At 38.0% G+C, this 12,922-nt stretch overlaps 1 protein-coding gene across 1 annotated transcript in view; it reads left to right on the top strand.

Moving 5' to 3' along the window:
- The first annotated feature begins 730 nt into the window (after window positions 1-730).
- CHRNA7 (cholinergic receptor nicotinic alpha 7 subunit) overlaps window positions 731-12,922 on the top strand; it is a 140,022-nt gene continuing 127,830 nt past the window's right edge. Inside the window, exons 1-2 of the mRNA XM_018564234.1 lie at window positions 731-785; window positions 1,029-1,168. Coding sequence (XP_018419736.1) covers window positions 731-785; window positions 1,029-1,168 — 195 coding nt within the window. The remainder of the gene's footprint in view (window positions 786-1,028; window positions 1,169-12,922) is intronic.

Genomic DNA, 12,922 nt, shown 5'->3' on the forward strand with positions numbered 1-12,922 from the left:
TATATATTTGCAGTGCCAAGTACTGTATAGCTAAGCCTTTACTACATAATTGACATTATATATGAACTATTATGTGATAGGATGCTCTATTTAATAATTATAATTGGCTCCCTGCTTCCATTTAGAGATTGTATATTCTATGCATGCCTGATCTGTGCCAAGTTGCTGCATTACCATGCACACACCGCAGCCTATGGTCTGTACTACACTCCTAGGTTCATCCAGCAGTGAGGGGGTTAAGCAGACTCCGTTCAGCAGATCGGGCTGCTCTCTGTGCTCTGCCTCCTCCTTGCCTGGGTTGCTCTGAGATGCTATAAAATCAGCAGCATGAACGGAGCTCGGACTGATCCAGGGAATCACCGTGTATGGAGCCATCACCTTCTTCCCAGTGCCAGCACCGAGCTCCTGTCTCTGTGCCAGGAGGGGGGTGATCAGCAGCAACATGGAACTGGCAGGATCCCCCCAATAAAAAGCCATCACGGTAACAATAAACTGTGAAGAGTCTCCCTTGATCCCTGGTGCCAGTGTGCTCTTATTGACAGGCTGGGATCCCTTGCACTTCATCAGCTGTCACCATCCACTGACTTGCCTGAGTCTGCTCCAGCCTGGGGATCAGCGCTCCCTCCGCACAGAGCTCAGCCGTCACATCACCCAGGACTCTGTTTTATTCTCATCGGATCATAAACTTTTCCCCTTCCAGCTGAAGACCTGCTGGTGTCAGTCTGGTACAATGGGAGCGGGGGAGTTCAATGTGTGGATGATTTTAGCAGTCAGCCTGATACACGGTAAATTGATCTCATCCTGCATCCCACACTATTAATCTATATCAGCTATTTCATACCACTCCATCCTATCTGCATGTTTTCAGACATTGGCTGTGTATGTAGTGCCCTGATCGTTGCATAATGCTAAGGTGCTAGTGTTTTGAAAGCACTTTGCTGTATCCCTAGGAAATATTGATACACTGCCCATGTTACTGTGTATTGACAGATTGCAGAGTGAGTGCTGATCATGCTTTTCTCTTGAAGTGTCCTTGCAAGGAGAGTACCAGAGAAAGCTCTACAAGGAATTACTGAAGAATTATAATCCTCTGGAGAGACCAGTAGCCAATGACTCCCATCCTCTCACTGTCTACTTTGGAATTAATCTGATGCAGATCATGGATGTTGTAAGTAAAATCAATCTTATCCCAATGTTCAATGCAATCTGTTTGATATTCAGAAGGGTTCCCAGGATGTGGGGTCAGTGGAGGACAGTCATCCACTTAGCATCCTTTTTTAGAATAATGTTTGGGCTGCAATCCTGCACGAATCTACACACGTTGTTAAAATGCAGCTTTGTTTCGCTGAGCTTGGAAAAGAGAAGGCAAAAATGCTTAGGGATCCTAAGTGCGATTTAGTGTAAGCTTGCTTAATGTAGAATTTAGTTGCTAATGTAAGCAATATGCAACACATCAGCTTAGGCATGGCATAAGCCAGTACCCTGTTTCACATGTTGAACTTAGATCTCATTCGTATGGATAGAGAGAGTTTATTTCTAATGCTGGAAGTTGGTCATGTTGAGAAGTGTAAGGAACGTTTTCAATCTCCACAATTGAAATGTCTGCATTAGTTAGTGAAACAATACTTCTAAAAATGTTATGCCTAAACGTGCAAAGCATCACATCCTTAACACTGGATAGAAAACATGACCATGGCTTGTGATAAGTGTTCTGATAATCATTACCCAACTTTATAATAAAATACATTTGCCAAAATGATCTACAATTTTAAATGATTGCAGGGCAAGCCAAATCAATAAGTCAATAAAGTTAGCTCACACCTTGATTCTCTTACATAGTGGCCATGCAGGTGGTCTCATGCTGTTTGGTAAATGTATCCTGTTATTTGTAAAGTTTATTTAGGAAAGTTCAGTGGTAAATCCATGTTCATCTGACAAATGGTCTTAAAAATTTTTTAGAATGTATAATGACAGAACAATATGACCGAAGCATCGTGCAACCTGTATAATGTTGTATTTCGTCATTTGTGATATAGTGACACTGTGTTAGCACATACAGCTGTAAGTCTGACTTTTCATATTTAAAAGATCAAACAGACATAAATATGTATATTAACCCTTTAATATGATACATTTAAACATAGTATTCATTTTGTTTGAGGTGTCAAAGGCTTAATATGAATCAGTTTTAACTTCTTATATGTATAAATATATGTATTTGTGCTTTTATTAAACCATTGCATGCTTGTAAATTCCTTCTTACTTGCCTGAAATTAGGTTTCCCTAAATATAAGATAAAGTCTTTTAAACCAGGCGGTAAGTAGCAGCCTGGCAGAGAAAGAAATGAGTCCTGTATTTGTTCAGTGATAGGGACATTGATACCTGTACTGCGTCAGTTGGGTAGAAGCAGTTCAGTTATTCATGTTAGTACCACAGGCTGATTGTCATTACAATGTGATAAACTGAGGAAAATAGCATGACTACTGATTACCTAAAAGGTCAGTCCACTCAACCATCTGATGGTAGATGCTTACAAACTACATGACACAATGGGGTTGATTTACTGAAGGCAAATAGGCCATTCACTTTGCCAGGGAATTTGCACTTTTCAGGAGACGTTTCCCTTAAAATGTATTTCCACTTTTGCTGCCACATTTGAGTGAACACCTGTATATGTTCGTTATGTGTTCCTATTTCACACAGCATAGCAAAAAATAACTTGAAAAATAAAATTCTTACCTTTTAGTTTGTTAAGTCGGGCAAGATGGCGGATTCCAGGTTTTTCTTAGCCCTTTCACAATGGCCTGTCCTAATGGAAAAACCTGGGACTGAAATTTGAGGATTGTGTTTATCTGATAAGCTTCATTAACATACAGTGGATAAGCCACTTCAGACCCATCACCCCTCACAGACCCTCTTAACATTTCAAAGTAAAAGAAGCAAGAAACATTTTTAACCCTTAAAACCCTAACCCTACTAAAAGCAATTTAAACTCCAAGAAGCATTTTTTTTCTAGCTTATGCTATGTGAATAGGAACCTGTAACAAATATAAAATAGGTGTTATCCCAATATGGCTGCAAAAGTGGAAATACACTTTAAGCTGGCCATACTTTATGCAAAATTTGGACACACTTCAGGAATTGGTGAAATTCCCACATTGGGTGCTGCTGTCGGCACCCTTCCAGCCAGCATTCCTTGATCAAATGAGGCGTTGGAAAATCTTCTAACGAAAAGTGCTAGCAGTAGATAAGCTGCTTGCACCATTCATGTATTCTGACAGTGGCCAGCGGCTGCTGTCAGAATACAAAAGAAAGTGCGGGGGATTCCTGGATCAATGCTCGTAATCATTGATGGAGAAATCTGTTCTATTTTTTTTCGTTCAGTCCACAGATTGAATGGGGAAAAAATAGAACAGTGAATGGCCAGCTTTAGTTTGATGAATGTGGTGAAATTTAACTTTGCAAAGAATATCCAAACATGTGGGAGGAAAAATAATAATTTTCGCTTGCACATCTTGCTTGCTTCAGCTCTTTCCCTAAACTAAGGGCAAACATCCCTTGCACAGCGAAAATTCCCTTGAACAGCCTATATGCCTTTATATAAACCCCAATCGATTTCTCTTGGAGACTCTGTTGTAGTTCTTCACATTTGCTGTAGCATGTACAAGGAAGTCACACACTCCAGATTGAACTTTTGATGTATTATGAAAAATGCAGCAGGAGGAGTGGGAACGCTCAATTTGTAGCAGGTATAATTCTGCTATATAACTGTGAAAGTTCAATAAAACAATAAAACTTCACACCAAAAGATAGAGTAAAACAACTACGGTATATAGTCTAACATTTCTGTCTTAAAAGTGGATACAGATTTACTGTAGGCTTACATATTATCTATAAGCCAAAAGTAGCGCTGTTCTAGTTTAACAAAAGGTTTAGCAATCCTAAATATGAGAACCTGCTTGAAGTCAAATATAGTTTTAGAAATTATGATAAACTCAATAGAGATGCATAGAACCTTTAGAGATATTGTTTTTCCGAACCTTGGATGATGTGAAGGTACAACAGTTTTGAAAAGTAATTCATAATTAATTTTCAAACAAAATTTGCATATGACAGTATTCATGCCACGACAAGTTTACCCAATTGCTGTGTTTATCAGCTGTTCAGTCTTTTGTTTAAAAAGCCTGTTAGAAATAATGCTTCCCTTGCCTAGAAAACGTTAGCAGACTTTATTCACATTAAATCTTAAGTACAGCAACAGTTCCTCACTCTTTTATCATAGTGTGGCATTTCCATTCCTTTAGGTACCTTTTTTTCTAAGCCCAGAAATGTCCTTCAGTATCTTTCTATACACAGATGTATAATTATTGTTCATCTTATACAGTGCTATCATTTTAATAATGTACATCAGGGAAACATTTATATGGAAGCTGTCTTGCTTGTTCAAGTTTATAATCTATGAAAACAACATAAAAAGAGCCATAGGATGCCATAGAACTGTCATGGGCAGTCCTAGGGCATCCCTTAGGTAAAATATTGATAGGCCATTCTAGACTGCTAATGTGTTTCTTTGAGATAAGCTGACTTTGAGGCTCACTTTGTGTTCTCCCTTCCTTTCTCTGTTGCAATAAACATGCTTGCTCAGGCCATCCAAATGTGATTTTGTTTGGAAGGATCTTTTAGAGGAGGCATATTTTGGTGTTTGGATTGTACCTACATAGACATCCACTCTCTAATGTCAGTTTTTAAGTTAGTTTGATGTCAAATTTGAACTTCAGGGAGGTATGAACCACCAATGAATGATGTCATATGTCCAATTAAAATAATGTTATGCATTTTTAAATGCAAGTAGTGTATGCACCTTGATTTAACTTGGTATCAGCCTCTTGTAATCTACTGTACAGAAGCATAGACTGCTGGATGAAGAGCCAGTCTTTGGAGCCAATCCGATGTATCGCATTCACATTTTCAGACAATTAATATTTTGACCAAAGGAGAGAGCATAGTGAGCTAATGAGTGAGCTGTTGCTGTTCTTTCACTGCTTAATCACAGCCTTAGGGCAGGACTGTGTAAAGTTAAGGAATTGATGGATAGAAATACTTTGACAGGGAAGACATCTCCTACATATGTATTTCAACTGCATCTTTATCTTTTTTTCACAGAGTTCAGCTTTAGGGATGTAGAGATATAAAAGTTCTCATGCAGAGATTTGGTAGCACTGGTTTCAGAAAGGCTGTATCCCTTTAAATTACAAAAAGTCCACAGCATTAATGTGGTCAATGTTTATTTGCCCTTTAACCAAAGAAACCTAATCACTAAGAGCACCTAGGGTTCAAAATATATAGTAATATATAGTATAGTATAGTATCATTAAAAAATAACTATGGGATAGTTCTCTTTAGGGTCACGGGAGGACATATAATAACCTCCTCCTGTGACCCAAAGCTCAGTATATTGCAGGCTATTGCTATTGTCAAGATCCACCTAGCTGCATGAGTGACAGCTGGCCCTGCCTATCTAGAGGCAGAGCCAGCTGTACCCGCCCCATCCCCCCTTCGTTCCTCCACTCAGTGCTAGAGGATCGGAGGAGGGGGGAATCCCTGCGGGAGTGGTGACTGACAATCACCGCTCACTGCAGGGAGATGATCAGGAAGTGAGCACATCAATTGATAGAGCTTTCCTGCGACAGCTTCTTTGTCAAAGGTCGGCTCTAACTATGAGGATGAGTGGAAATCACTCACCTCATAGTTCACCTTTAATGGTGATTATGAGATACATATCAAAAATCTCCCACACTCCAAAAACATGCTGGTAGGTTATATGGCTCCTGTCTAAATTGTCCCTGTATGGATGCATGGGAGATAGGGCCCTTAGATTGCTAGATTGTAAGCTCCTTGAGGGCAGGGACCGATGTGAATGTGCAACTATGTAAAGCGCTGCGTAAATTGTCTGCGCTATGTAAATACCTGTAATAAATAAATAAATAAAAAATATACAGGAGTCAACACATTTCAGAAACTCCCCCTTTTATAAGGGCTATAAAACATATAAAAGAAACAATAATATAACAAATAAGAAATTGCCCATATGAAGATTACATCAAACCAGTATTTTTGGATTAGAACATTCAGATGGGCATATGAATATCAGCCAAAACCTACATTGATTATTGTGTAGATGGAAGGGGACGTGTTTGAGAAATGTTGGAGCCTGTGTCAAGTTTTATCACGCTCAGTGTTCCTATTGTGAAAACACAAACACAATTTTGGTTAAATAAAGAAGGATTCAAATTTTTTACAAATATTTATACTTATGCATGCTTTCCTGACCCAATAAGAAGCACACCCCACAATTCTTGTTCTGGTGTCACAGGGCCAAGAGGTGACAGAAAAGCTTCCCAATAGGGTCACAAACAAATAAAAATCTCTCCAAAACTAACTGACTGGTTAAAAATCTGCTTAAAAATACGTTAAGTTTTTTTCAAAATATGTATTAATTAACCCAATTTGGCAAAAGTTAAAGCAGGGAGACCTTTATGTCAAAGAAAATGAAGAATAGGGCTGAAATAAATTCAGAAGAAGCATTTGTGCTATTTTTTTGTAGCGAAATGTTTTAGAAACATAGAAGAGTAACAGCAGAAAAAGACGTAAGTGTTCCATCAAGTCTGCCCTTTTATCTTTTCTGTATGTTTTTTGTTTTTTAACCTTTTAGTCTAATATAGATCTATGTTTGTCCCAAGCATGATTACGTTCACTTATTCGTGACTAACTCACCTTAAATGCTGGAAGTCTATTTCAAGTATCAACCTCTATTTCAGTAAAAAGTACTTCCTTAGGTTAGTTTTGAACTATATTCCTGTTAGTTTTGAAAGTGCTAAGCTAACCTAAGAAAGTATTTTTTTTACCAAAAGAGAAGTTTGGTGTTTAGCCTGGTACTAGCAAAGAAAGCAGAGAGAAATGTGCGTGTATCAGGTAGAGTGCTTAATCATGCTTGTGGGATATAAGAATGACAAAATATTCATAGAGTTACTGTGCAAAGAGTTGGCTTTGTGTATTAACCTGGGGAAACATGCTTATGTTGCCTTAAAGAAGATCTCCAGGCAAATAAAATCTTAACCCATGCAGTTGGGCAACCCACACAACACCAGGGTAAAGTGCTCATTTTGCCTAGGAAGCTAAAATACAGAAATATACTCACCCGAACAATGATCCCAGGTGGCTCCTGGATCGGTCCCTTCAGCCTCTCTCCCCCTTCGCTTAGGCAGTCTAAGGTCATGTGAGTCACCAAGTCCTATACAGTGTATAGGACATGAGGACGCTAAGGGACATTCCATTGCTGGAGCAGAGGGAGGGACCAGTCTAGGAGCCAGCCGGGATCACTGTTCGGGTGAGTATATTTCTGTTATTTTAGCTCCCTAGGTAAAATGAGCATTTAACCCTTGTATTGCAGTGGTAGTACCACTTCAAGGGATAATATTTTATTTCCCCAGGGTTCTTATTTAACACTGGATTAACATAGTGACCATGTTGGGGTCTATGAAGACAAAACAGTCAGTCTAGACAACTGCTGCTTTGTGAACAACAACATTCTCAGTGAAGCTATTTGATCAAGGACATGAGTGATGAATTATATAAGCGACATTACCAAAGAGACTGTCATCCTGGAGATTAGATCATGTTACCAGAGACTGCCATGTTACTAGAGAGACTACCATGCTGTCAGAGAGGCTACCATGTTTGAGATGCTGACTGATTACACATATTTTCATGCTAGAGAGGCTCGATATTAGCCATGCTGCCATGTTAGAAATACTGCCATGTTAAAGAGTATTTGCCCTGTTAGATAGGTGCTGCGTGCTACTGAAAATGGTCTGTTATTAGATATTGCTGTATTAGAGAAATGTTTCTATGTTAGGTACTGCCTTGTTGGAGATGCTGCCATGTTAAAGACACATTGCCCTGTTATGGAGATGATGCAGTATTAGAAACACTGACATGTTGGATTGTTTAATGTGGCACAGAATTGTTTTGGTGGTGGTGGGGGGTGATTGTTTTAATTTAAGGATCACTTTTTTTGGTGTAGATGTAGTTTAAGTTCTTAATATATGGACAATCTCCCTTCTCTCTTGCACAGAAGATAAAAAGACCAATGTATCCAAAGCTTTGCCAGATAAATTCCACTGATGTGTACACGTACTGAATATTAGTGTTCCTAGAGATTGAAATCTGGCAGTTCATGAAATGAGTAGATGTTTGAACATCTTACAATAATAAATAAGATGATGAATCCAGGAAAGTGGCACGCTTGACATTTTATGTTGTATTGGATATATGCACATTTTTAAAAGGTTTGGATGAAGTAATATATTTCAAATGTCTTTGATTAGACGTGTCATATTGACTACATTTGTCAGATAGTACATCCCATGTGTCATAAGTGTTATTCAAATATACACGTCATATAAAGCAAATCTATATTGTATGGTTGATATATTTGTCATTAAATGTACACCCTGAGTAAAATCTGAATTGCAATATATTTTAATGTCACACATAATTTTCATGGGAAATGTCAACTTTAAATTTTCCTTTTAATTTCCTGTAAATGAAATGTCAAGGTATAATATTATATTATACTATATAATACATGTCACTCTTCAGGTGCTGGTACATGTGGTGAATGCTCAGGGACTTCTGAACCAATCTCTTGAAAGCATGGTGAATATGTGCCAAAAGAAGGCCTGTTCATATGAATGATCAGTATTTCTATAATTTAATAAGAAGAGTCAGATTGAGTATAAGGCAATCAATTTAAGGTGCAACTTTCTAAAGTGTAATTTTTTTATGTATGATCTCTTCACACATGTGAAATGTGTGAAGAGATCACACATGTGAGATTTATGTATATATTTATTATGTATGCCTTAATCGATTTTGTTGTGTGTGAAAGTTTACCTGTATATGTTTACCCATCTAGTATCACAAAAGGAGTGGCACAGTTAGGTGGCATTGGCAAAGGAGTCATAGACATCTCATTATGGTCTGGGCCTTTGTTCCTGGGAGGCACGGGGACTCCTTCTATGCAAAGGATTTACAAGGCTCTAGTTGTGGTTAATATCTTCATTACTTTTAAAGTGTATCTAAACTTAATAACATAAATACATTTTTTTACAGCTTACTAGTCCTTTGATGCGGTGGCCTTGGTGAATCTGCCAGACACACACTTCCTGTCTTATGATAATGATCACTCACTCTTCTGTATCAGGACAACAAAAACAAGATATAACTATGGACTTCATGTCTCTCCTAATCCTCATAACATAGTGATGTGGTTCTGTAGTTCTCCAAGATAGCTGGGAACAATGTAAATGATAACAGTGCAGTACAAGCAGACTGTACTGGACATTATCAGATCACACAATTTCTGGCAAGATCCACATGTATTTTTTCAACACTTTCTGGTATATTTAACAGACCAAAAAAGACCAAATAAGCAAAGTTCATTGTTAGGGTTTGCATACACTTTAAGTAGTATTACTGCTAGAATACCTAAAGCCTCTGGGGGAGAAAAAAAAACTATCCATGCAGTGGAGCTACCACATGCATTATATGAGTATGTTGATGGACAGCCCAAAAGCAGGAGCAGAGGAGAGAGAGGCGAGCTCCAACTGCTAGGATAGCAGGGATCAGATAAGTAAAAGACCTTTGCATAGCTCCTCTAGACAAAAACAAGCAGTTAACCCATGGAGTGCAGGGGTACCCCCGCTGCAAAGGTAGTTATGTTTTCTGGCGAGAGGCTTTAATTCAGCTAAGAGTCACTACAGATAAAGCACATTTTTACTTCTCAGCTACTAGGCAGAAAGCAATCATGTAAAACATAGCAGCCTTGAAGGTAAAATAAACCAACCAAAGTGCTATTCATGGATTTACCTTCAAATTATTTGTTAAACAAGTGTTACTGTCGGCACTGTTTATAGTTAGGTCCATGTTCAATGCCATGGTTGAATTTAGAAACATACAGTACAGGTGCACAATATTTGCTTTAAAATGTAATTCCAGCAAATTGTTATGTTAGTTTTAATAGAGATTTGGAGCCCTTCTTGGGTTTTTATTGATGTCCCCATTCAGAACTATCATCATCACTATTACTATCCCTCACTTCCTGTTTTGGGGACCACCGTCATGGGAACAGAAAGTCAGGGGAATGTCTCTATTCAAGACAAAGAAATATAAACTTGACACAGATTCAGACTATCCTTGTTCTACTAAAAAGTATTTTATTGTCATTATTGGATAGATTTGCCTTTACTTTCCATCTCCGTAAAGGTTCAGACCCAATCTTTGTTCAATCAGCTGTTTGAAGTGAAAACAAGCTTGCCAGTCTGAGCTGGGATAGTTACAGAGATATTCTGTTGAGCCTGTGGGAGGGTATCTGTGCTTTAGCATCTCTGGGGTGTGAAAAACATTAAAGCTTTGTTCAGGAAGATTGAAATTAGTCAGAAATTACTTCTTTAAAGGGAATCTGTCAGGATAGAAATATGCAAACTGCCAATGTTGACTTACGTTTGCTGGAGCAATTTCTGTGGCTGTTTTCTTCATCCTTACTTCACTCCCTAGAGAGGTACCAATGTGAAATGAGCAATGTAGTGTCAGAATAGCTGGCAGGCACATGTTTCAGGATCTGAGTCTCCTCAAATGCTGAAAAAGGATAACAAGGAAATCCCTGGATCACGCACTTTTAAACATAGGTCATCAGTGGCAAATCCCTTATTCCTATATACTGACTCTTTGCCCAGCACCATTTAGAAAACTCTAGTTGCCACATGGAATATCAAAATTTCCATAAAAATTACTGCATCTACATGCCTCCCAGTATTTTCAATATTAAAAATATGGTGGTGCTAAACCCATCCTGACCTTTTTAAGATATGCCTTGAGGTTTCCTTAATGCGGACATAAGAAAGCTTGCCCTACCACATATAAAAATATGAGCGAAGGCAATCAAAGGAGCACAACGACTTTACACCTCTTGTTCCTGATCTCTCTGCACCTTCATTAATATCCCTTTCCATATATACTATTGTGCTAATGACAAATACATGTTTGAATGCATTATTACGTACACCAAGGATAACAGTAATCAGAACAAGTTCAAAGTTCAGCTGGCTTCGATTTCTAGAATGAGAATGACCTGACCTAAATGCTAGAAGTATCAGTGAGCAAGCAATCTGCCATCGCGTTTTGCATTTATGCGGCAATGCATGGAAATACGCTTCTTCTGGCTTGTTGATTCTGTAAAATGTAATGGTTTTGCAGTTTTTGTGACTTTGAACATCCTCGGAGTTCTCAGAGAGAGAAAAGTTAAAAGGAAAATCTTACTCTGAAGGATCTTAATGCAGACTTATACAGTTCTACAGCCTGCAAAAATATTTATCTTAGCAACACAACATGGATGTTTTTAATTAGCTACTGTACATTAAATGCCCTTTAAAACTGCTTATTCAATCCTGTTTGCCATAGTTATTTAACCTTCTTGTACTATAAATAATCTGAGAAATGTTATTAATTGATAAACAAGACAATTTACGCCTTTTTAGATTACGCTTCTGCTTGCTGCTTCTGAATTGTTTTGGAGTACATTTGTAATTCTAATTAAAACATTTTGTAAAGAGCCCTTGCAAACTGTTGTGCGTACAATATATCAAAATACAAGGAAGCAGACATACGGCTGTTTATTTTTTTTTTCTATTCATAAGTATTGCATTAGGCTAGGCTTTAATTATGTAGACTAATGGATTAATTACCTAGAGAGGGTTTGTTTATGGTATTGAATACTTCAAACCAAAGCCAAAGCTAGACAAGGGATTAAACGTGGCTTTTATTGGGAAAAGTAGAATGTCCATATTTTGTCTTTAACAAACTCATACTTTTGGACTGATTAATTTCCTTGAAAGGCAAAACCTCATTGGTTGCTAAGGGCATTATGTCAACTTTTGTTCCTATTTTGTTTTCTGTAGTTTAATGAATCTATCCCTTTTCCTGTAAAAAAAACTTTAGCAGTAAGAACATTACCACTTTGGACACTTTAGTGAAAACCCTTTGATGTTGTGGTTATGGAAGGCAGTGATCTAACTGTTACTATGATTTAGACTAATAAGGTTGGTCTTTGGAGTAGATGTTCCCAGCACAGTGAGTATGCAAATAAGGGGTCATGTTTCCATAAGAGAGGGTTAGAAATTGTACTACAGGAAGCATTATAATGCATAGGCTCCATTCACACGCGGAAACGTGCTAAACATAAGAAACCAATGCATTGAAATGTGCATTGATCAGCCTATTACATCCCACAAAATAGTCCAAGTGCAATTTTATGGGCTGCAATAGCCGCAATTGTGCGGAATCTGCGCCATTTGTGCAGTTTCCCAAGTAGAAGCCGCTATCGCTATTCGTGAATGGAGCCTTAGGGCCTGTGGACATTTGTTCGCAACAGAACTACTTCACTACCTATACAAGATTATGGGAATGCAAAAGCAGCTTGATGGCTGGTGAACTGCAGGTCGATGCACCTGAAATGAGTTTTGAATGATCTTAGATGCACCTCAAACTTATGTCAAAAGAAAGCTGCATTTGTCCATTGAAGCCTGTTGATAATGGCCCTTAGGCTGAACCTATTTTGGGTCTTCACTTGCAATTACATGATGATGATCTGGGCAAATGGCCATATTTGAGCTGTTCGTAATATTACACTGCCAGCACAATATATACAGTAGTGAGCTTTTACAGCACTTGCCTTTAAAACACATGCCATAACGTTTCACTTTATCTGAACATAAGAGAAAGATAATAAAGCAAACAGAAATGAAAGCATTAAACCACTTAGTTACCCTATATACTATGATCACAGTTATATATATATATATAT

Source organism: Nanorana parkeri, unplaced genomic scaffold, assembly GCF_000935625.1.
Source record: "Nanorana parkeri isolate BGI_ZX_2015 unplaced genomic scaffold, ASM93562v1 scaffold739, whole genome shotgun sequence".
In the NCBI taxonomy this organism is placed as follows: domain Eukaryota; kingdom Metazoa; phylum Chordata; class Amphibia; order Anura; family Dicroglossidae; genus Nanorana; species Nanorana parkeri.